This window comes from Perognathus longimembris, chromosome 1 (genome assembly GCF_023159225.1).
Source record: "Perognathus longimembris pacificus isolate PPM17 chromosome 1, ASM2315922v1, whole genome shotgun sequence".
Classification (NCBI taxonomy): domain Eukaryota; kingdom Metazoa; phylum Chordata; class Mammalia; order Rodentia; family Heteromyidae; genus Perognathus; species Perognathus longimembris.
This window is the reverse complement of record NC_063161.1, coordinates 40,007,356-40,031,905: the sequence shown is the minus strand read 5'-3', so window position 1 is coordinate 40,031,905 and position 24,550 is coordinate 40,007,356. Positions and strand designations below refer to the sequence as shown.

General features: G+C 39.7%; 1 protein-coding gene across 2 annotated transcripts in view; it reads left to right on the top strand.

The window, feature by feature from the left end:
* The first annotated feature begins 6,592 nt into the window (after positions 1–6,592).
* The window catches only part of Xpot (exportin for tRNA), a 41,579-nt gene continuing 23,621 nt past the window's right edge, over positions 6,593–24,550 (top strand). The window contains exons 1-11 of one of the 2 annotated variants that reach the window (XM_048360306.1): positions 6,593–6,972; positions 9,733–9,866; positions 15,163–15,245; positions 16,673–16,729; positions 17,625–17,694; positions 18,281–18,499; positions 20,491–20,675; positions 20,776–20,944; positions 22,098–22,334; positions 23,020–23,058; positions 23,194–23,256. In XM_048360306.1, coding sequence (XP_048216263.1) covers positions 9,807–9,866; positions 15,163–15,245; positions 16,673–16,729; positions 17,625–17,694; positions 18,281–18,499; positions 20,491–20,675; positions 20,776–20,944; positions 22,098–22,334; positions 23,020–23,058; positions 23,194–23,256 — 1,182 coding nt within the window. In that variant the 5' untranslated portion in view covers positions 6,593–6,972; positions 9,733–9,806. Of the gene's footprint in view, positions 6,978–9,732; positions 9,867–15,162; positions 15,246–16,672; positions 16,730–17,624; positions 17,695–18,280; positions 18,500–20,490; positions 20,676–20,775; positions 20,945–22,097; positions 22,335–23,019; positions 23,059–23,193; positions 23,257–24,550 lie in introns of both variants that reach the window. The other variant, XM_048360299.1, reaches the window with a different exon arrangement.

The window sequence follows — 24,550 nt, the reverse complement described above, 5'->3', positions numbered from 1 at the left end:
GACCAGAAACTCTGAAAGTACTGCAGGACAGCGTAAGACAAACACTAGAACTTATAGGCACAGGCAGGAACTTCCTGAACAGAGTTCCATGGCACAACAGATTGGAGAGAGACTCAACAAATGGGACTATATTAAAATAAAAAGTTTCTGCACAGATAAAGACTGCTACTAAACTAGAAAGACAGCCAACAAACTGGGAAAAGATATTTACCATCAAGGCAACAAAGGCCTAATATCTATCATATATTCGCAAAGAGCTCAAGAAACGAACAACTTCCAAACCTAATAAACTAATCACTAAATGGGCAAAGAAACTAAATAGAGACTTTTCAGAAGAAGAAATAAAAATGGCAAAGAAACACATTAGGAAATGTTTAACATCCCTGTCCATAAAGGAAATGTCCATAAATGTCCATAAAAACAACACTAAGACACCGCCTTACCACAGTAAGAATGGCCCATATTCTGAACTCAGACAACAACAAATGTTGGCGGGGATGTGGAGAAAGAGGAACTCTACTGTACTGCTGGTGGGAATGCAAACTAGTACCACTCTGGAAAGCAGTCTGGAGGTTCCTCAAAAAACTAAACATAGACATATCCTATGACCCAGCCATACCACTCCTATCCTGAACAACAGGAACCAGGATAAGACAAGGACATCTGCACCTCCATGTTCATTGCTGAACTATTCACAATAGCCAAAATATGGAAACAACCCAGATGTCACACTACAGATGAATGGATTTTTAAAAAATGTGATACCTATATACAATGGAATTTTACAGTGCCATTAGAAAAGACGAAATAATGGCATTTGTTGGAAAATGGATGGAACTAGAACAAACCATGCTGAGTGAGACAAGCCAAGAACAGAGAGAAAAACAGCGTATGGTCTCCCTGATATGCGGGTGTTATAATTAAAATGCAAAGAGATAGAACAAAGTAAACAGGTCTCAAGAAAACAAAATACAGTAAAAAGAAAAGAGGACAAAGAATGAGTAGAACGTGTGTGTGAGTGTAGTAATAATCATAACATCAACAATAATATAGTAGAGGGGACCATTGCTACATTGGACACTGATGAAAGGGAACTAAGCAACTCATGGGTGGGAATGGGAAGGAAGGAATTAGTGAAGGGGGGGAACATGTTGCTAAACAAAAGGAACATAATGTACATATCATTCGAAATGGAGAATGTGATTTTATTGTTAAAATTCATAGACTTCGTAAACTATGTGGAGTAGAACAACAATTTTCATCATTGTGAATGTTAAAATGTATACTGTGAAACATATGTAATAATTTAAACCTGGTAATAAAAAAATGAAAAAAATCCTTTCATTCTTCACAGAAAGAGAAATCAATTTTAAAATTCACAGAAGTGCTGACATCAGTGGCTCAGGCCTTTAATCCTAGCTACTCAGAAGGCTGAGATCTCAGGATTGAAGTTCCAAGCCAGCTCAATGGAGGGAGGTAAGGAGATGGAATCTGTGAGACTTTTATCTACAAAGAATTAAAAAAAGCAAGAAGTGGAGCTGTGCTGTGGCTTAAGTGATAAAGCGCCAACCTTGAGCAAAAAAGCTCAGGGGTAGCACCCATGCCCTGAGTTCAAGACCCAAGCCAGGCCTGGTGCTCTCTCCTGTCTGTCTGTCTGTCTGTCTGTTTCTCTCTCTCTCTCTCTCTCTCTCTCTCTCTCTCTCTCTCTCTCTCTCTCTCTCTCTCTCTCACACACACACACACACACACAATTTACTGAAGCATAAAATACCCCTCATAACCAAAGTAATCCTGAGCAAAAAAAAATCAATCCAGGAAGTGTACCAGACTTCAAATTATACCACACAGTCATAACAAAAACATCATGATACCAGCACGAAACAGACACAAAAACCAATAGAATAGAACTCTCAGAAATAAAACCGCACAGCTACAACCACATGTATATATATATATATATATATATATATATATATTTTTTTTTTTTTTTTTTTTTTTTTTTTACAATCCAGTGAAACGAGACTCTGGTGGTTCTTGCCTGTAATCCTAGCTATTTAGGAGGCTCAGATCTAAAGATTATGGTTCAAAGCTAGCCTGGGCAGGAAAGTCTGTTAGACACTTATCTCCACATAACCACCAAAACCCTGCAAGTGGAGCAGTGCCTCAAGTGGTAGAGTGCTGGCCTTCAGCACAAGGGATCAAGGACAGTGCCCAGGCCCTCAGTTCAAACCCCAGGACTGGAACACACATGCACATGTGTGCATGCGCACGCGCACGCGCGCTCACACACACACATCCAAACTAATACACTGGAGAAAAGATAACCTCTTCAATATATGACATAGGGAAATTTGGTTATTTATATGCAGAAGACTAAAACTAGACTCCTATCTCTCATCTGGTAGAAAAACTCTAAATAGGTGAAAGATTTAAGTGTAACATCTGAAACTCAAAAACTACTATAGGAAAATTGTGTAAATATAGACATAGGTAATTATTTGCCAAAGAAGACTCCCAACTGCTCAGAAAATAGCAAGATTGGATAAGTAAGATTGCACTGGTGGCTTACACCTGTAATCCTATCTACTCAGGGGGCTAAGATCTGAGGATCCAGTTCATAGCCAGCGCAGGCATGAAAGTACTCAAGACTTATCTCCAGTAAAACTGCTCAGAAAAATCTGGAAGTGGCACTGTGGCTCAAACAGTACAGCACTAGCCTTGAGCAAAAGAAGCTCAGGGACAGAGTCCAGGCAAAGAGTTCAAACCCCAGACCCAGTAAAAAGAAAAGTTTCTGCACAGCCAAAGAAACAATTACCAGAATTATGAGACATCTACAGAAAAGAGAAAATTGTTGCCAGCTATACACTAGATAAAGAATTAATATCCAAATTACATAAAGAGCTTAAAAAATTAAAAACCCGGTATTGGCTGAGATTTGGAGGATTGTAGTTTGGGGCCAGCCTGGGCTGAAAAGTTTTCTTGACTATCTCCAAAATAACCAGCAAAAAGCAGGCTGGAGACATGGTTCAGGTAGTAGAGTGCTGGTCTAGCAAGTGAGAGGCCTTGATTTCAAAACTTTGATACCAACACCAAAAAAATAAGCAGTATAAGAACAAATAACTGGGCTGGGAATGTGGTCTAGTGGTACAGTGCTTGCCTAGTGTGCACAAAGCCCTGGTTCGATTCCTCAGTACCACACAAACAGATAAAGCTGGAAGTGGCACTGTGGCTCAGTGGTATTAGCCTTGAGCAAAACAAACTTAGGGTCAGTGTCCAGGCCCTGAGTTCAAGCCCCAAGACTGGCAAAAAAATAATAATAAAATTGAACTGCTAGTTCTCAGAAAAAAAGACAAATAGCTAACAAATACGTGAAGAAAAATTCAACATCTTTGGCTATATAGGAAATGCTAATCAAAACTATAATAAAGCCAGGCACTGGTGTCTCATGCCTGTAATCCTAGCTACTCAGGTCCCTGAGATCCGAGAATCACAGTTCAGCCAGCTAAAGCAAGCCCCTGAGACTTATTAATCACCAGAAAACCGAAGTGGCCCTTTGGCTCAAAGTGGTAGAGAGCAAAAAGAGCTCCAGGGCAAACCCCAGGCCCAGAGGTCAAGACCCTTGACCAACCAAAACAAACACACAAAAAACCCAAAGTATACTAGGATTCCATTTCACTTCAGCCAGATGGCACAAATAACAAATGCTGGGGGAAGGGGGAGTGGGGACAGGAACCTTCCCCTCCCTTCATAGATGGTAGTTGGGAATGCAATCATTGTTGAAACCATTACAGAGAATCCTCAAAAATGAAATACAGATTTACCCTAAGGTCTTACCATAGCAGTCTTGGGCATATAACAACAGGAGTTTAAATCAAGATACAAGAAAGATACCTGCATACCTATTTATTACAACTTTGTACCCAGTAGCAAACCATGGAATCAGCCAAGATGCTCCCACAACCAATGAATAGAGAAAGATAGTACCTATATAACAAGGAATATTATTCAGCCATAAAGAAAAAATATTAGCCGGGAGCTGGTGGCTCACACCTGTAATCCTAGCTACTTAAGAGGCTGAGATCTGAGGATCTTGGTTCAAAGCCAGCCTGGCAGGTAAGTCCATGAGACTCTAATCACCAGTTAACAACTAGAAAACCAGAAGTGGTGCTATGGCTCAAAATGGTAGAGTGCTAGCCTTGAGTGAAAAAACTCAGGAACAGGGCCCAGTCCCTGAGTTCAAGTCCCATGACACGCCCCCCCCCAAAAAAAAGAAAGAAAGAAAGAAAGAAGCGGGCTGGGGATATAGCCTAGTGGCAAGAGTGCCTGCCTCGGATACACGAGGCCCTAGGTTCGATTCCCCAGCACCACATATACAGAAAACGGCCAGAAGCGGCGCTGTGGCTCAAGTGGCGGAGTGCTAGCCTTGAGCGGGAAGAAGCCAGGGACAGTGCTCAGGCCCTGAGTCCAAGGCCCAGGACTGGCCAAAAAAAAAATAAAAAAAGAAAGAAAGAAGCAAAAGAAACAATAGTGTAGAGTTAGAAGTCTAGAAGTCAAGCATAGTGTGAATCCAAGGAAAGGTATGGTGGATGTGACCTCAGAGAAGGGGGAGGTAACTGCCTCCATGTGTTCCAGTTACCTAGGTAACCAGGTACTCGGTGCAGACATAAACAGCCCTGGGGGGAGGCATCTGCAAGGAGGGGGCAAGTGGACTTTACACTATAGACAAGAAATTCCTAATCAAGAGTCCAGGATTCTAGTTTCCCACTCACTTAACCAAGTTGGTTTAGTTTTAAAATGATGATAAGGGCTGGAAATGTGGCATAGTGGTAGAGTACTCGCCTAGAACATGTGAAACCCTGGGTTTGATTCCTCAGTACCACATAAACAGAAAAAACTGGAAGTGGCACTGTGGCTCAAGTGGTAAAGTAAACAAAAGCAGCTCAGGGACAGTGCCCAGGTCCTGAGTTCAAGCCCCAGGACTGGCAAAAAAGAAAATGATGATAAGGCAAGAAATGGCTCAGGTGGTAGAATACCTAAATAGCAAGTGCAAATTTCTCAGGTCAAACTGCAGTACTCTTTCCCCACCCAAACACACACACACACAACACACACACACACACAAAACAGACGTGGGCCAAACACAGGGACTCACACCAATAATCCCAATTACTTAGGAGGGTGGGCTCTGAAGAATCGCAGTTCAAATCCATTCAGAGCAAAAAGTTATTGAGACAAAATCTCCACTGCTGGTATATATCTGTGATTGCAGCTTTTTAGGAAGTGTGGATAGGAGGATCATATTCCAAGACTACCCAATACACAAACGTGAAGCCCTACCTAAAAAGTAACAAAAGCAGACAGGGGTTGGGGGTATGTGTCTCTTGTATTAGAGTGCCTGCCTGGCAAAAAAAAAAAAAAAAAAAAGGCCCTGAGTTCAAATTCCAGTACTACCATAAAGTAAATCTAAAAATATAGAGTTGGGAATGTGGCTTTTTATTTTATTTTGCCAGTCCTGGGGCTTGAACTCAGGGCCTGAGCACTGTTCCTGGCTTCTTTTTGCTCTGGGCTAGCACTCTACCACTTGAGCCACAGCGCCACTTCCGGCTTTTTCTATGTATATGGAATCGAATCCAGGGCTTCATGTATAGGAGAAAAACACTTTACCACTAGGCCATATTCCCAGCTCCTCAACTAAGAATCCTAAGGACTGGAAATGTGGCTTACTGCTTGCCCAGCAGGCACGAAGCCTCTGGTCTCTGCCTACTCAATAAACAGAAAAAGCCAGAAGTGGAGCTGTGGCTCAAGTATTAGAGTGCTAGCCTTGAGAAAAAAAAGAAGCTAAGTGCCCAGGCTAAGTTCAAGATGGAAAAAAAAATCCAAAATATTGAGCACCTGTTGTATGCCAATCACATGCATTAATAGTGCAACAACCCTCTGAGGTTGGTACTATTCCACTCACTCATGGCTGCACTGAAATAGACTTAGTGATCTGCCAGGTCAGCGACACTAAGGGGCAAGTGGGCTTGAGATGCAAATCTTGGCAGCTGGAGCCTATGCTGCCTCAAGTGCAGCATTAACAAACTTTTAAACAGACTGAATAAATGGGACAAAACAATGCCAATGAAACCTAGGAGTAGGCCCTCTTCTTCATGAACAAAACATTAGGATGTTTAAAGTGGAATTTTAAAACTGTCTGCACTCAGATCCTCCATTCTCTGAGATGAGACACGTGGAAGCACAGAAAAGGAATACGGTGACTCCCACGTGATGTGAACGTCATCTCCAGCTCTTGCACCCAGCACTCCACCCTATTCACCACCTGATGGAGTCTTTCTGGAATGCCAGAGCCAACCAGACCCCACTGCCAGAGCAGGGTGGGGGGATGCGGGGAGGGAACTGGAAGCCACCCCGAGGGGCCTGGAAGTGATTGGCCGACGGATACCCCATCCCAGCATGCACCGCCACAGATCCGGAGGCCACGCCCCTCCGCGAGGTCCAGGGAGCGCATGTGAGCCCGGCCCCCGGAAGCGCCGCCTGCCCGTGGCATTCTGGGAGTTGTAGGCTCCGGTTCTCCTCCCCCCCTCCCCCCTCAGCCCGCGGGGCGGCCGTCCGCACTCTCCATGAGGCTGCCGGAGCTGGTCCGCGCGGCACCGACGCGGGGTGCGCGCTTCGCGCTGACTCAGCGACGACGACGGTGGCGGCGGTATTAGCTGGCCCTCGCTCGCGCCTCTCTCCCTTCCCGGGGGCCCCGACCCCGCCCGCCTGCTGGGTGAGCCTGCCCGCTCCGCGCCACGCAGGAGAAGGCGCCAGGGGACGCGGAGCGGCGCGCGGCCCTGGCCCGCTCGGTCTCCGGCTTGAGCGTTGCCGGCCGTGGAGGAGGACTACGGCGACGGGGACGACGGCCGCGCTCCCCGCTTCGCTCTGCTGACGGGCCCGGGGGAGCGCCGGCGGGGAGCAGCGATGGAGTGATAGGGAAGGTGACTGGAGCTCGCTCGGGTGGGGGCGGCGGGACCTGGGACCGGGACCGGGCTCGGTCCGTTCACGCGGAGCTGCAAAGAAGTTGGCCGGACACGACTAGCCCAAGGGAGCCCCGACTCCTGGGAAGGCTGCTGGCCCGGGGTCCCTTCGTTGGCGGGGCATCGCTGGGCTGGGCAGCCGAGGCTGGTGGGTGCGGGCTCCGGCCGCCGTCGTGGAGCGCGTCCGGAGTGCGTGGCCGCCAGTTGCCTGGTGTTTCATCACTCGGGTTGCCACGAGGCTTCGTTGAGGGAGGGATCTGGGCTAAGTTTGGGGGTGGGGGGAGTACGAGCCCTAGAGGGTCTGCAGCACTTTGCCACGCTCCCGACCCTTTTTATGATAGAGTGCCTATCGCTGCTTTCAATTGTAGAGACGTCGAACTTGATTCACTCCCCACCCTGGGACAAAAAGAGAGAGAGAGAGTATTATTTCTGGCTAGTAAATTGCCCGTGCAGTTTCTCTATTTCTTCTCGTTCCCTCCTCACCATCCTTCTGGAGCAGAGAAGCCTGCTGCTTCCCTGTAACCAGAAAAACGAGTACTTTTGCAGAGCGTTAATTAGTTGTTACCGGGGAAGTTACGTTTTATTAAAGCGACTTGTCAGCGTGATGTTCAAAGGCTGGAAAGCCTTTAGTGGGTGTGGAGGAATTTTCCAAATCTTTTGATTGTTGACTTAGTCGCTCCCCTGGAAAAGTTGGGCTTAATATATTTTAAGTACGTTGTTGTCCTCGCCTTTCCACCTTTGCAAGACCTGTAATTGTGTGCCATATTGTAACAAATGTTTAATCCCGCACGGAAATATCAAATATCCTGTTAGAATACTATGTGTTCATAACCAATCTTTTACTGGCAATGTTGTTACATTTTTACTCCCGGTGTAACTTTTCGCTTGTTGCTCACACTTGGGTACTTTTCCCCTACTATATTGATTACTTTAATGCCTTTTCTGGAGAATTCCTTCTCTGCTGACAACTGTAACAAGTTTGTTTCCTTAAGATAATGATTGGCCCTGCTTTTCCATAGGACCCTTTTTCTTGATAGGATCAGAGCAATATGACCAAACCTAAACAGTTTTCCCTAAAGTCATAGCAACTTAAAGGAAGACTACGGTATGTACAAGACTACTTGCTCTGGATTCACAGAAATTCTGAAATTGTTTTTGCTTCCATTTTGCCATGGATGGTAACCAGGTTTCCTTGCCATTCATGGCCAGTGGAGAGAACATTTTGTTTTCTCAACTATTCCAAATATTAATTTCCTAGTTTAAGGATGATCTAAGTAGTTTCTATCTCCTGTGTCCTTGCTTCTCAGTAATCTATGTGCCAGGCTTGTCCTGGACACTTTGTATCAATGAGACCCTTTTTATGGTAGATGGTCTTTTTTCCTATTTCATAGGAAAAAGTGTTTGTGAAGTTCATGTGGCCCCAATTTTTTCTTAAATGACAAGATGTGAATATAAAGTCTGAAACCTGTGTTCTATCTCCTAGGAACATAATGAGGACAATCCTTGCCCTTTAAAGTTAATGAGAAAAACTAGCATGCAGTGACTTAGTAGAGGTACCTATTCCAGTTTGGGAGGGCTGGACAATGAGGGTCAAAGAAGTATTCTTGAAAAAGATAACCTCTAAGTTGAATGTGGAAGGACAAACAAGGGTTAACCAAGTGACTGAAAAGAGCAGTGTGTGCAAAGATGAAAGGCAGAATGCCACTGGAGAACTGCTCATGATGCAGTACTGCATCCTATGCTGGAGGGGAGAGAGGGCTGAATGGTGAAGAATTATACTCAAAAGCAGTATGGTCACAAGGGCATTGAGGGCAAAGGGAGTTCCATTTTCTTTGCACATAGTATGCTGTGATTGGTAAGAGAATAGGCTGAGCTTTCAAGACTCTCAGCCCATATACTGGTTTATCATTTGTTTCCAATAGGCCCAGTAAAAATGGGAGAATGTCCAGATCCTATAACCTGGGTCTGATATGATTCTGGCCTCCTGGCCTTGCCTAAAACTGCACAACTTCCTCCCCCCACCCCCTTTTAGGTTCTTTTTAGTTTTAAAAGCAAAAAGACCCACAGCCTTGTAATGGAAATAAAAAGGCCTAGTATCCCTACCTCAATGCAGTCTTCCAGAGACTGCAATTTTCACATCATTTTGTATTTTGTTCCATGTTAGCTCAAGTAAACATACATTCTATCAACAACTAAGGTGCCTTTCACAGCTGATTTTAATTATACATTAGAAGCTAAGCACTGGTGGCTCACACCTATAATCCTAGTTACTTAGGAGTCAGAGATGAGGATCTCTGTTGGAACAGCCTAGGCAGGAAGATTCTTGTCTCCAACTAACCAGCAAAAGACTGGAAATGGAGCTGTGGCTCAAGTGGTAGAGTGCCAGCCTTTAACAGAAAAATCAAGGGAAGCATGCCAGGCCTTTGAGTTCAAGCCTCACATGGGTGCATGTACATGTGCATACCTGGTACTGCGGATTGAACTTGGAGCCTGGCTTTAACTTTTTTTGCTAACAGTGGAATTCTACTACTTGAGCCACACCTTCAGGGAGTCTTATCTGAAACTTAGGTTCTGTTACTTGTAATTTGAGTGAATTTCAAGAGATATTTTTGTTGTTTTGTTTGTTTAGGCACTTAAGCATCTGTATATTTTCACCACTTACATTTTGGGTAAGCATTTATTTTGTTTGTTGTATTTCTCCCCTTTTTATGTGCAGATGTTTGTGGATTCTTCTGTGGGATCAGAGGGCAAGACAGCTGTAATCAGAAAACTTCAAGAATAACAGCAGGGATGGATGAACAGGCTCTTTTAGGGCTGAATCCAAATGCTGATTCAAACTTTAGACAAAGGGTAAGTTAGTCTGTTTAGTCATTTTAAAAACATGTTAAATATGCAGTAGAGGCTCTGAATAAAAAACGTAACAAAATAGTTCTGATTTGGGTGGAAATGAATAGAGACAAACAAAGTAAGTATATTCTGAATACAAAAACAAGTGTGATTTATTTTGGGCTTACTTAGCTGAGCCATAGTACTTAAATCACATGATTTGAGGCAGGTTTTTGTGTAACACTTTGTTTCTAATTATTTACAGATTGTAACAGGGTTGTTTAAGGAACTTTCAACAGTTATACACATACATATTTTATTCTGTTGCTTGGCTTGGTTTATAGAAGATTGATCCTTGTGTTATCCAGGCAGATATAGAGATAGGCATTTCTGACATGGCATTTCATGCCATGTCTTAAGTTATATAAAATGACTACATGACAAGGAATCTATTAGCAGATATTAGGATAAATGTAAACAATATAGCCTACAACTATAATCATAACTATAAATGGTAAAAGAAGAATCTAAGAAACAAAACTGATAAAATTTTAAACACAAGTACTCTAAAATATAGGATAAGAGAAAGAAGAGGCATTTTCTCTCTTTTCTCTCTATTTCTCATAATAAAGGAGAGGTGTTTTTCCCACAGTCCTGGGGCTTGAACTCAGGGCCTGGGCACTGACCCTGAGCGCTTTTGCTCAAGGCTAGCACTCTACCACTCCAGCCACAGAGCCATTTCCAGCTTTTTCTGTTTGTGGTACTGAGGAATCAAACCCAGGGCTTTATGCATGCTAGGCCAGCAATCTACCAATAAGCCACATTCCCAGCATTAAAAAAAAAAAAATGAGCTAAATGAAGTTAATAATCCCCCCAGATTTATAACTGTTTTTTTTTTTTTTCCTGCTTGAAAGCAAAAAGTGACTTAGGTACCTGCGTCTGCTGTTAAATAAGTAACTAGCCCTCCAGAGATGGGCAATAACTGGAATTGAGGCTTAAGTGACTGGCCAGGTAGTACAAGACAGTTATCATACTAGTTAAGATATAAAAAAGCATTAAAAACTCCTATCTTTGTATAAACAAAAATTTATTTTTGATAAGTGTTTAAACTACCTATCTTCAAACTAGTTGAAGCATTAGTTTGGTGTGTATATTGTAATTAAAAGCTGTTGTCTATTTCAAGTTATTCGATAGCCTTCCCTGGTTTTTTTTTTTGGTTTGTTTGTTTTTTTGGCCAGTCCTGGGGCTTGGACTCAGGGCCTGAGCACTGTCCATGGCTTCTTTTTGCTCAAGGTGCTTAACACTCTGCCACTTGAGCCACAGCGCCACCTCTGGCCCTTTTCTGTATATGTGGTGCTGGGGAATTGAACCCAGGGCCTCATGTATACGAGGCAAGCACTCTTGCACTAGGCCATATCCCCAGCCCCCCTTCCCAGTTTTTTAAGGTACTCTTTTTGAAACCTATAATATTTTATTTGTATCTGTTTCGTAGGGCTTTTTTTGGTGGTACTTGAGTTACACTTCAAGCAATGCTTTTTGCTAGTTATTTTGGCAGTGTAGTCTAGCAGAAATAACATGCTTTCCTTCGAGGCTGGCTTTGAACTGCAATTCCCAGAACTCAATCTCTACAGTAGCTAGCAATGAACTACCCACACCCAGGGTTTTTTGTGTTTTTGTGGGGTTTTTTGTTGTTGTTTTTTGCCAGTTCTGGAGCTTGAACTCAGGGACTGGGCACTGTCCCTGGCTTCTTTTTGCTCAAGGCTAGCACTCTACCACTTGAGCCACAGCACCACTTCCAGCCTTTTCTGTTTATGTGGTGCTGAGGAATTGAATCCAAGGCTTCATGCATGCTAGGCAGGCACTCTACCCCTAAGCCACATTCCTACCCCCACCCTTAGCTTTTTAGTTTGTTTTTGGTGTCATTCCTGAGGCTTGAACTCAAGATCTGGGAACTGACTCTGAGCTTTTGTGTTCAAGGCTGTTGCTCTAGTGCTTGGAACCACAGTGCTATTTCCAGCTTTTTTAAAAATAGTTTTTGGAGATAAGAGTCTCAGAATTTTCCCTGATCAGTCTGGTTTTTGAACAGCAGTTCTTAGATCTTAGCCTCCCTAGTAGGATTACAGAGCCAGTGGTGCCCAACTGTAGTTATTTTTAATAGAAAATTCCAGCATTCAACAGATTTTTTTTTTAAGGTATTATGAAGGTTGGGAATGTAGCTTAGGGGTAAAGTGCTTGCCTAGCATGCATGAAGCCCTTGGTTCGATTCCTGAGTACCACATAAACAGAAAAAGCCAGAAGTGGAGCTGTGGCTCAAGTGGTAGAGTGCTAGCCTTGAGCAAAAAGAAGTCAGGGACAGAGCTCAGGCCCTGTGTTTAATTAAGCCCCAGAACTGGCCAAAAGGAAAAAAAAAAAGGTATTAGGAGTTTCTTTTACTTCAGAAAAGTAAAATCAATGTAATTTTAATACAGAAGTTGGTGTTTTTGTTTAAAAGGTTGTCCAACATCCAGGCTTAATTGCTTAATTTACAATTTTTTTTTTGCCTGTCCTGGAGCTTATGCTTAGGGCCTGAGCACTGTCCCTGGCTTCTTTTTGCTCAAGGCTAGCATTCTACCACTTGAGCCACAGTACCACTTCGGGCATTTTTATATATGTGGTGCTGAGGAATCGAACCCACGGCTTCAGGTATACCAGGCAAGCGCTCTACCAATAGGCATATTCCCATATTCCCAGCCCCAATATACATCTTTTAAAACCAACCTGTTAAGCCAATAGGATCAATGAAGGTGAAAAAGAATCAAGGAAAAGTGAATTCTGATAGCACAAAATACTATACTTCAGCAATAGTGGGAGCTTACTAGATTGGTGGAAGATTAGGGCTATCTTACATCAGTTGTTCATTTCTCCCTCAGTTTTAGTAAATGTAGCTGAGCTGTGTTATTTAAATGTAGAGAAAAAGTATGGGTAGCAAAAACTAATTTTTCTCCATCATTGCCACAGAATCTTTTTTTAATGCTAGTAATATAGGTTCAAAGAACAAAAACTTGGGTTTAAAAGTGGAGCTTTTTATTTATTTTCTTAAAAAAAAACTTCAGCTTTCACTTAAAGTCTGGGGCTAATATTTTCAAATCTTAAATCACTTAGTTTTTTGATACCCAACCCAATTAAGAGGCTATCTGGCAGCTCCTCCCTAAATCACATGTGGGAATTCTGGTGAGCTACAGAGGCTCATTATAAATAACGAAAGAGAGTCCTATTATTCTGGAAATTCTATGAGTTTTAAGAGTTCTGAGCTGAGTAGGAGAGGGATGGAGCAAATCCTAAATAGATTTCTTGTTATATCATATTTATGGTCAGGATAGTTTTTGGTAATATTCATATGATCAGCTTTATTTTACCAGTCCTCTATCAGTGGACCAGCCACTGAACCACATATGAAAATTCACTCCCTCGTTTATAAATTCAGGTAATTCAGGCAACTGTCACCTATATATTTCTAACCCAAAGGAAAAAACATTGCATCTTGACCCTATTTATATGTACCCCCCACAAGCATACACATACATAACTAAAACAAATTACATAAAATACTATTTTTGCTAGATAACTAATCATTTGATGAGTTCTTAACTTCCTGGACAAACTACCAAATATATTGCCAGAAGTTTAGGACAGGTAAACAACCTTGGTCATTGTATCTGACAAGAGAAGAATTCAACCAACATAAAAACATAAGTAAAAATGATGAAAGAGAATATGGTATAGTCCTAGCCCCAGGAAGACAGCACTTTAGCCCATCTCAGTCCTCTTAGCCTGGGCTTGAACCGGGAGAATTGGTGTCCTTGAAGATGGCTGTCTGATCGATGGGTCTCCTGTTTTCCTTTAAGGTTGTGACTTCCAAGATTTTCAGTCCCTTATTTCCTTATTCTTTTGTAGTCCCCTACCCCTATTTCATTGTCAGGCAGGTTATATAGGCCTGCAATGCCTGTAGGTTTTCTATACTATTTCATTTTTTAAATTGTTAATCAGGATTGTTAGATTGACTTAATCATTAATGGTTGTATATAACAATTAAATGCTGTGAACAGCATTATAACAATAAGAAATGCTAATTGAATTTGGATTTCTGTAATGTTCCTTCTACTTGAAGTCTGTATCAATATATAACTGCTTGAGTCATCTATTACTTTTCTGAAAGTCATGACTGTAAGATGCATTTTACAAGTTATGGTTACTCTACTATTTGCCTATTGTCATATGTGAATTCTGCATTTCGTGGTACATGCTACTGGAAAAGAATAGAATGAATACTTCCCAATTTAGTTTTCTAGAGGCCATATATATGCTACTCCATTTGAGAGCTTATCGGCTCTTTATGCCAGTACTGAGGCTTGAATGCTGGGCCAGGGCACTGTCCTTGAGTTTTACTGGTTAAGGCCAGTGCTCTACCACTTGAGCCATAGCTCCACTTTTGGCTTTTTGGTTGTTAGTTGGAGATAAGAGTATCATTGACTTTCCTTCTGGGGGTTAGCTTCAAACCATGATTGTCAGATCTCATCCTCCCAAGAAGCTAGAACCACTGATGCCCAACTACCATAGTCTTTTTAGTTCTGATTAATAAACAGGGAGGAGAACCATTCCTAAGCTTTTACTTTTTCAACTACTTGATTTGTTCCCAAAGCTTTTGTCTTGCAGTTGTAACCCACTCTAATCTCTTTTGCTATGGAATTAACATGATATAAGAGAAGACTTGAAATACTCCTCAGTGTAACCATAAGTCACACATACATGATATATTTTATTTTTTGTGACACCTCTTTAGTATAGATTTACTATTAAATGTAAAAAAAAATCCCTTCATATACCTTTTTATAATCACATATACCTTAATAATATGCCATTTACATTTTTCCTTTGAGACCTTAATGATCCAGTGAAGTTTTCAAGGCTTTCTTTTTTCTTTTTAAAATTATCTTTAAGTAGTTATACAAAGGAGTTGCCATTTAACAAAAAAGTTTATGAATACATTATATCATCTCCCTCCCCCCCGCCTTTTTTTTTTGCTTGTTCATTGTGGGGCTTGACCACTTCTGGTTTTCTGGTGGTTAACTGGAGGTAAGAGTTTTACCAACTTTCTTGCCATGGCTGGCTTGGAACCACGAACCTCAGATTTCAGCATCCTGAGTAGCTAGGATTACAGAAGTGAGCAACAGGTGCCAGACACTAATTTATTCTTGATTTGTATCTCCTAAGTGTTTTGTTTACCACTAGTTGGGCATTGAGATTAACTTCCAAATGTGTTTGTTTCTTTTTCAACCTACAGGCCCTGGCCTATTTTGAGCAGTTAAAGATTTCCCCAGATGCCTGGCAGGTGTGTGCAGAAGCCCTAGCTCAGAGGACATATAGGTAATTAAAGCAAAATTCATGTGACATCGAAAGTAATTGAAATTGCTGTGAACATAGCTGGACTGTTAATTTTACCTATATTTGGAAGTGACTCCAAAACTCTTTATTATTTACCTTTTGGAAATTTTTAAATTTAATGAGTAATTTTTAAATGTAATTTTTAAGTTTAGGAGTAAGAAATAGAGCTAATAATTGGGCCTTTCTAGATTTGACTTTTCAGGAAAATTATCCTTTGCTCTATACATGTTGTGTACCTGACAGCAAATTCCAGCTAGAATAGACTTCCATAAAAACTTCTCTATTATCCTTTGACTAGAACTGATAATTGGTTTTTTTAAAAAAGGTTACCTATCTTAAAAAAAATTTAATGATTAATTTTGCTAATTGTTTGGTTAATTTGTGTGGTCTAAATTAACATAACCTTCATCCTCACATGGACTAGTTTCCATTAAGAAAACAAAAGAATATATTATGACGAAGCATGGCCTAAACTGTTATGAATAAATGAGCACATTGTTGGACGCAGGTGACTTTATCAGAGATTGTAGCTGGCTCTACTATAGCTCTGCATCACACCTTCACAAATAATTAAGAGTGGATACTTGGTGGGTGTTAACTTTTGCACTCCCTTTATAAGGGCAGAATATTTGTAGTTTAGTGTGCTGTATAAACTTTCAGGTATTAGCAATGGTCTGTCCATCTGGCTCTGAAATTTTGGATGTGGCTACAACAGAACTGACTAGACTTAAATTTTGAATATGATTTGGGTGACCATCTTTGATTTGGCTCAATCAATCTCTTGCTGCTTATCATTTGTTATTTTGGACCTGATCTTTCTGCCATAAAATGTAGAAATTGTTCCAGGTACCTTAACTTCTAGAATTTAGAATGAATGTCTTCCATTTGCAGAGCACTACATTTAAGGAGCATGCTAAAAAAAATATTATTTTGCTTGTCAGATTAATAGAAATATTAAATATTGCACAAACTAGTTCTCTTAGCTTTTAAGCAAATGAATTTGAATTTTTATTAAAAACATTGGTAAAAGCTGGTGGCTCACACCTGTAATCCTAGCTACTCAGAAGGTTGAGATCTAAGCATCATGATTTGAAGCCAGCCCAAGCAGGAAAGCCCTTGAGAGACTCTTATCTCTATTTAAACACCAGAAAACTAGAAGCGGAGCTGTGACTCAAAGTGGTAGAACACTAGCCTTAAGTAAAAAAACAAAAACAAACTCAGAATAACACTCAGACCCTGAGTTCAGCCCCTCAATCTCCCCCCCCCCCCCAAAAAAAAAAGAGATTGGTAAATAGAAGACAAGTTAAGAAATCTGGTTGGAGAAACTTCTCAGCCATTATTCATTAGTCTTTTGCCTGTTTTATTTTCTGAATTTGTATTCTTATTGATTTTCTTGTTCTTTTTTTCAGTGATGATCACATAAAGTTTTTCTGCTTTCAAGTATTAGAGCATCAAGTTAAATACAAGTAAGGCTTTCACACTGTTTTGACTCAGATTTGTGGAGAAAGGCCATTTTTACTTTGAGGGAACCACAATATAGTGGTATATTGACAATATATAAATTATATCCAAGCCGGGCACCAGTGGCTCACGCCTGTAATCTGCAATCCTAGCTACTCAGAAGGCTGAGATCTGAGGATCATGGTTTAAGCCATCTCAGGCAGGAAAGTCTGTGAGATTGTTACAATCTCTAATGAACTACTCAGAAAAAGCTTGAAGTAGTGCTGTGGCTGAAGTAATAGAGCACTAGTCTTGAGCACAAAGAGGTTCAGTAACAGTGCCCAGGTCCTAAGTTCAAGGACCAGGACCAGCAAAACACGCATGCACGCACGCACGCACGTGTGCATGCGAACACACACATCCAAGTTATAAGTATGGTTTGATTTATTCCAAGTGGGGTATTTTGTTAGCTGAATAAGTACAGACATTTCACAGAAAACCCTACATTTCCATCTTGTCTGAAAAAGCCTGATGAGTAGCAATGGTAGTCCTATTTTTACAGGACAGCTTGACAGAATGGAGCAATAGCTCTTGTGTTCAGAATGCCTGCATATAATTAAGTAAAAACAAAGAATTGTCTACTGATTCATTCTGTGGATCAGACCCTTCTGAAATGGGGTATATTCTGTTTGAAAAATTACATGGTTGTCTTTTTTTTTTTTTGATAAGACGCCAATCAAAAATTGACAGTGGTACCTTATCTGCTGCTCTCATCCTTGCATATTCTTTAAAGCCCTATTGATAGGCTTTACTAATTTGTTTTAGGAAACTTAAGGTAATTACTTCCTCTCAAATTTATGGGACTTATTTTCAAAACCAGACACCAAATAATAGCCACTATTCTTTCTCTATTATGAACAGATATTCAGAACTAACCACTGCTCAGCAACAGCTAATTAGAGAGACTCTCATATCTTGGCTTCAAGCTCAGGTACGATACGTCATGTTATTTAAAGGGTCAATAGAGTTCTTTACTAATATTCTTTTTTGTTAATGGAAGCTAACCTTAACATTTAAAGCATTTGTGCAGGTAATTTTGTTTTGTTTTGTTTTGTTTTCCTTAAAAAGCAAGTAGATAGAAGAAAACTGAAGATTTTTTTCTTCTTGGAAGAAATTATATCATTTTTATAACCTGTACATAAAGTGTAAGAATGATTTAGGCATGGGGGATCATGAATTTGAGACCACCCTGGGCTATATAGTTGCATTCTATCTCAGAAAAAAGCAAGAGTTAGGGAAGTCGCCCAGTGGTAGAGCACTTGTTAGTGTACGTAGGCTGCGGGTTCAATGCTTAGGGCTATACAAAAAAGAATGAGAGGTAGCCGTTGAAAATTGTGTTTGTTCTCTGGCCAGTCACTTAAATACTTGAATAAAATTTGATAAAGTTTTGTTGCTCTGTTAATCTGGACAATGTGGAAGTTTAGTGAGGCTTTACCTACTAGTGATAAGTGGGAAACAAATGCTGTTTAAACTTTTCAATTTCAATTTAATGTAATAGTGGTCTTTTTGTTTGTCAGATGCTGAATCATCAACCAGAGAAGACCTTTATACGAAATAAAGCAGCCCAAGTCTTCGCCTTGCTTTTTGTTACAGAATATCTCACTAAATGGCCCAAGTTTTTTTTTGACATTCTCTCAGTAGTGGACCTAAATCCAAGAGGAGTAGATCTGTATCTCCGAATCCTCATGGCTATTGATTCAGAGTTGGTGGATCGTGATGTGGTTCATACATCAGAGGCAAGTGACTTCCATTAATTTCTCATTTTTAATGAAGATTTTGCAGAAGGAAAGGAACCCATCATAGAAAAAAGAAATGGGCTTTTATTTTCCTTTTAAGTATTTTTTAATGAGTCTGTTAGTACATATTAGTTGTGCAAGTTGGTATCTTCATTATGACATATTCACACATATATGCAATGTACCCTGATCAAACTCATCTCCTCCAGCTCTCTCCCTTATCCTCACTTTTTTTCTATTTTCATACATTGATATAAACTACTAAAGCCATATTAAATCCTCACCCTCTCTGTTGACCCTTCCCCCTCCCAGATACTATTCTCAAACACCTACTTTCCTATAAACAAAAATTTAGTAATAATTACAAATATGCCCAAGATTATGAATTTGATTTTCCTTTCCAAATACAGGTTGAAATTGAGTTACTACGTTAGATTCTTTAGCTGGGCACCAATGGCTCACATTTCTAATCTTAGCAACTTGGGAGGCTGAGATTGTTGGGACTGCAGATTAAGGCATGCCTGTCAGAAAAAAAGTCATGCCACTCCTTCCCATTGAAGAGAAAGATGCAGTTGCACTCAAATGTTACACAAACTACTAGAAGTATGCCATTGATAAATGGTACTCAGGAAGGTCTAGGAAGGAAGCAAGACCCTGCCTCTAAAATAATAAGCAAAAATCAGAGTTAGAGGCTGAGCTCAGTGGTTAAAAAAAACAAAAAAAAAAAACCTGCTTAGGCCCTGAGATAATACCACCAAACAAACAAAATGAAAAACCAGGAGTTATTAGAATGTTGTTATTGTTGCTTTATTTTGCCAGCACTAGGGTTTCAACTCAGGGTCTTACCCTTGTATAGCTTTTCTGCTAGCTTAGGTGATGCCCTACAACTTGTACTCTGCCTCCAGCCCAGCTTTTTGCTGGTTATTTTGGAGATCAGTTTCATAAACTTTTCTGGCAGGGCTATCTTGGGCTGTAATCCTTTCAGGTCTTAGTTTCCTGTGCAGGTAGGATCATAGGCATGAATCACTTGTGCTTCCAACATTAGATTTTGTTATGATTTTTTTTTTAACTGAGTAGCTTACCAGTAAAAAAAAAAGTTGTTTTCTCGTATTCCTTAAGAAATATCATCTGCACTTAACACTTGCTTACAGTCTGAGCAAGGAAAAAACATTGATTATGAATTGTTAGTACTGGCAATATATAATCACACTTCTAAATCACCCTTTTCTTATTTCTTCCTTAACCTATGTAACTTCTGTACACATCTTCCCTTCACTCCCCACCCACCCCCTTTAATTTGGACCTGGGAATTGAATCCAGGGCCTCATATATATGCTAGGCAATCTCTCTACTGCTAAGCTACACACTCAATTCAGCCTTATTCTTAAAATAGTACTAGAGTAGATATCGTTTTAAATGTATACAATAACTTAAGATCATTGTAGGGCTGGGAATATGGCCTAATGATAGAGTGCTTGCTTCGTATCCATGAAGCCCTGGGTTCGATTCCTCAGTACCACATAATAGGAAAAGCTGGAAGTAGCACTGTGGCTCAAGTGGTAGAGTGCTAGCCTTGAGCAAAAAGAAGCCAGGGACAGTGCTGAGGCCCTGAGTTCAAGCTCCAGGACTGGCAAAAAACAAAAAAAAAAATCATTGTAACAAATATAGCTACAAAAGGCACTGAACTGCCTTTTCTCAGGTAAGAATCACTTAGTATTGAAAAATAATATCAGATGCTTAAGCTTTTTAAGCAGTGCTTATTTATAGTTTGTACTTAATAAGACATTAAGTCTGGCATGGGAGAATAAACGGAAAGAGGAAATACAAAGAATCACAGGATATGTTTCTAGAACTGATAAATAGGAAAGGATGGCAGAGAATGTGTTAACAAATCTGGAAGGTCAGTGGAGAGGAAATAACAGTATGCAGCCATATTCTGATGTCAAACATTATTTTATAACCTACTTTGTATTTCATATTTTATTTTTTAGGAGGCTCGTAGGAATACTCTAATAAAAGATACCATGAGAGAACAGTGCATTCCAAATCTGGTGGAATCATGGTACCAAATTTTACAAAATTATCAGTATACTAATCCAGAAGTGACATGTCAGTGCCTTGAAGTAGTTGGGGCTTATGTCTCTTGGATAGACTTATCCCTTATAGCCAATGATAGGTAAGTATGCTTATAATTTTTCAATGTAAGTTTATAAAATAGAATACCTAAAACTCAAGAATTTGAAAATGTTAAAATAATTTTATTTTCTCATTACCAGGTTTATAAATATGCTGCTAGGTCATATGTCAGTAGAAGTTCTACGGGAAGAAGCTTGTGACTGTTTATTTGAAATTGTAAATAAAGGAATGGACCCTGTTGATAAGATGAAACTAGTAGAATCCTTATGTCAAGTATTACAGACTGCTGGGTTTTTCAGCATTGACCAGGTAAATGAATCTATAGCACTGAAAATTGTTAGAACAAATGAGGACAAAATGTAGCAATTGCTTTTTCTTGTTTCTACTATTAGAGACTACTCTTAAAAGTATAGACCGCAGTATTCTTTGTAGCACTTACTTTGTACATTACATTATCCCAGTCCATAAACCTAAAGGTCTGGGTGGTGTGCACTTTTGTGCATTTCTTACTAACTTTGTTTGTTAAACTACTGGAGACTATACATTGAGTTACAAGGGACTATACCATTTACAAAGTGCATTTTAAACAGTTTGATTGAATTTTAACCCATTTGAACTGTAAAGTTAACTCTTAGAGCAGGTTCTAAGTATAGTGAATTGGCAACCACTTAGATAAATTGGAGGCATTTTTGTTGTTGCTGTTGTTTGAAGGGTGCTAGGAATGAAACCCAAGGCCTCATACACATTAAACAAATATTATACCACTAAGGTATATTCCTATCCCATGAAGGCATTTAAAATTTTCTGTCTGTGACAAATGTAATTTCTACGACATCTTTGTATTGCTGATACAAAGCAGTAATATGACTTTAATGTTTTCGTTTTTCTCAGACTAATGCATTTGCTTACCTTTCTACTAATTGTATTGTATCATCCTGGATTTAAAAAAAAAAACAAAATAAAACAACTGTACTAGTCAAGGTAGACCCTCTGTAGGAGACAGCTTAAAGATAAATGAAAATAATGTCATAATTTTAAGTTCTATTTTACACATTGATGACTCAGGGCAGGTCATTATAATAGCAGTATTGTGTCATCAGGATAGTTGAGGCCTAAATTAAGTCATAACAGAAAAGACTGTTAAAGTAGCATTAACTTAACAGAACTGTGTTTACTAAATTTAAGGGATTAGGGAGGAGAGGGCTGCACAACAACTTTTAAGCTTTTATATATCTGGTAATGTCTGCTTATATCCTTAAAAGTAATTATTTTTACAATACTGGTAGACAATAATAGTGGATGCTGAAGTTTCCTTGGTTGCAATGGTAGAATTACACCAAATGTCTAATGTCAGTTTTAGCCTGAATCCTGCAAGTGGTATTTAATTCATGCTAAAGTTTATTTTCCCTCTTGTGCTTGGGAGAGGTTGTTCTAAATTTGGTTCCTTCTTGATTTCTCATAGGAAGAAGATGTGGACTTCCTGGCTAGATTTTCTAAGCTGGTAAATGGAATGGGACAGTCATTGATAGTTAGCTGGACTAAACTAATTAAGAATGGAGATATGAAAAATGCTCAAGAGGCACTGCAAGCTATTGAAACAAAAGTGGCACTCATGTTACAGCTACTAATTCATGAGGATGATGACATTTCCTCTAACATTATTGGGTTTTGTTATGATTATCTTCATATTTTGAAACAGGTAAGTCATTTTTTAAAATCTTTTAGTCCAGTAGTTAATAGGAAGGAGCCATGGAGAATTTGAAAACACAAGAAAATTGAAAATAAGTAAACACAATAGTTGTAATAGAACCAAAGATATTTCCTGTTGGGTACTAGTATACTACCCTCTTTGTATGTTTTTTTGTTACCAAAAAAAAAAAATTAGCCAGAAAACAAAAGTGACTTCTAAAATTCACTGGACTGATAAGTTTTTGAGTTATAGTCAGGTTATCTTCTCATTTAAACCAGTATTTACTCGTAATATGGTGGAAATTTTGCTGCATCTTGTTTTAACTTCATATACATCATTTCTTATAAGCTATCCCTTAGTTATTTTTAACAATTATATACAATATGGGGAGTATTAGTCTCTATATTACAGCATGTATGATTTTAAAACTTACTTAGGACATTTCTGTTTGCATTGGTTTATCTGAATCAAGTAAACTTGAAGTTGTTTCTTTGTAAAAGATCTTTAGCTTTATTTTTTTTTGTGTGTGTTACTGGAGTTTGAACCCCGGGCCCTTGTGTTTATTAGGTTAGCAGCCTACCATTGTCACACATAAAGCTATTTCTATAAATAAAATACTCGTCTAAATGCATACTTTTAAGAGACTTTAGGCAATATGGACAATTTGCTTATAACTTCTTGGTTATCTCAACAGCTTACAGTGCTCTCGGATCAGCAAAAAACTAATGTAGAGGTAATTGGCTTCTTTGTTGTTGTTTTTTATTTTTTTAACCAATGAGAGATTCTTTGTCAAGAATCTACCTTGAATTGTAGCTAATTCAGATGAAAGGAAACTGGTTAACAAAAGCTATTTTATTCTTAATTTTAGGCAATCATGTTGGCAGTTATGAAAAAATTGACTTATGATGAAGAATATAACTTTGAAAATGAGGTAAGAATTTTTGCTTCAAAAAGAAATTCATTTTTATTTTAATTACTTCCTTATGTCAAGGTAATATTTCACCTTTTTATCATTTGGAACCCTTTAAAATAAAAAAATAGCCTTTGAAAAATCAGTTGATAAATAGTCTGGTTTATGCTAGTTTATGTCTTGGTTAAAATTACAGAAGCCTCTTAATCCTTGACTTTTTTTTGTTGTTGTTGTTATTGTTGTTTTGCCAGTCCTGGGGCTTGGACTCAGGGCCTGAGCACTGTCCCTGGCTTCTTTTTGCTCAAGGCTAGCACACTACCTCTTGAGCCACAGTGCCACTTCCAGCCTTTTCTCTTTGTGGTGCTAAGGAATTGAACTCAGGCCTTCATGCATGCTCGGCAAGCAAGCACTCTACTGCTAAGCCACATTCCCAGCCCCAATCTTTGACTTTCGTTGTTTTATTTTGTTTGTTGCTGGAACCAGGGCTTGAACACAGTGCCACTTGTTCTTACTCATATTTCTTGTTCATGACTGGCATTCTGCCATTTGCTCCCGGCCTTTAGTCTGGCATTTTGCTGGTTAATATGGCCTTAAGGTCTTTTCTGTCAAGGCTGACTTTGAACTGAGATCCTACAGGTCTATATCTCCTGAGTAGCTAGGATAATAGGTGTGAGCCACTAGCACACACGTTAACAACCCTTTCAAAAAACATTTTGTAGCTTTGTAGCTAGGCATAGGCTTTAAGTTCAAGCAATCAAGCAAGCAATACATACATACATACATACATACATACATATATAACTTTGTAGGGCTAGGACTTTAACTTAGTAGTCTGCTTGTGTTCTGTGCACAAGATTCACAAAGAGAAAAGTTCAATCCCCAGGACCACAAAGACAAAAGTACTTTATGGCATTGAACTTAGTAAAATAGTGACTGTATTATTCATAATTATAACTAACTTCATATTTAATAGGATTGGTGACTTGAGGCTCAATCATGTGCTCTGTAATCATTAATCTGTAATGAATGGTAGAGCATTGGCCAAAAAGTTAAAAGTCTTTTCCAGGGCTTGGAATGTGGCCCAGTGGTAGAGTGCCTGCCTAGCATACATGAAGTCCTGGGTTCATTCAATTCCTCAGCACCACATATACAGAAAAAACTTGAAGTAGTGCTGTGGCGCAAATGGTAGAGTAAAAAGAATCCAGGGACAGTTGTCAGACCCCGAGTTCAAGCCCAAGGACTGGCAAAAAAAAAAAATCTTTTCCAGAGTTGTGAGGTCAGCTTTTCTCATCAGGCAAAAGGGCTGGCTGGCAGG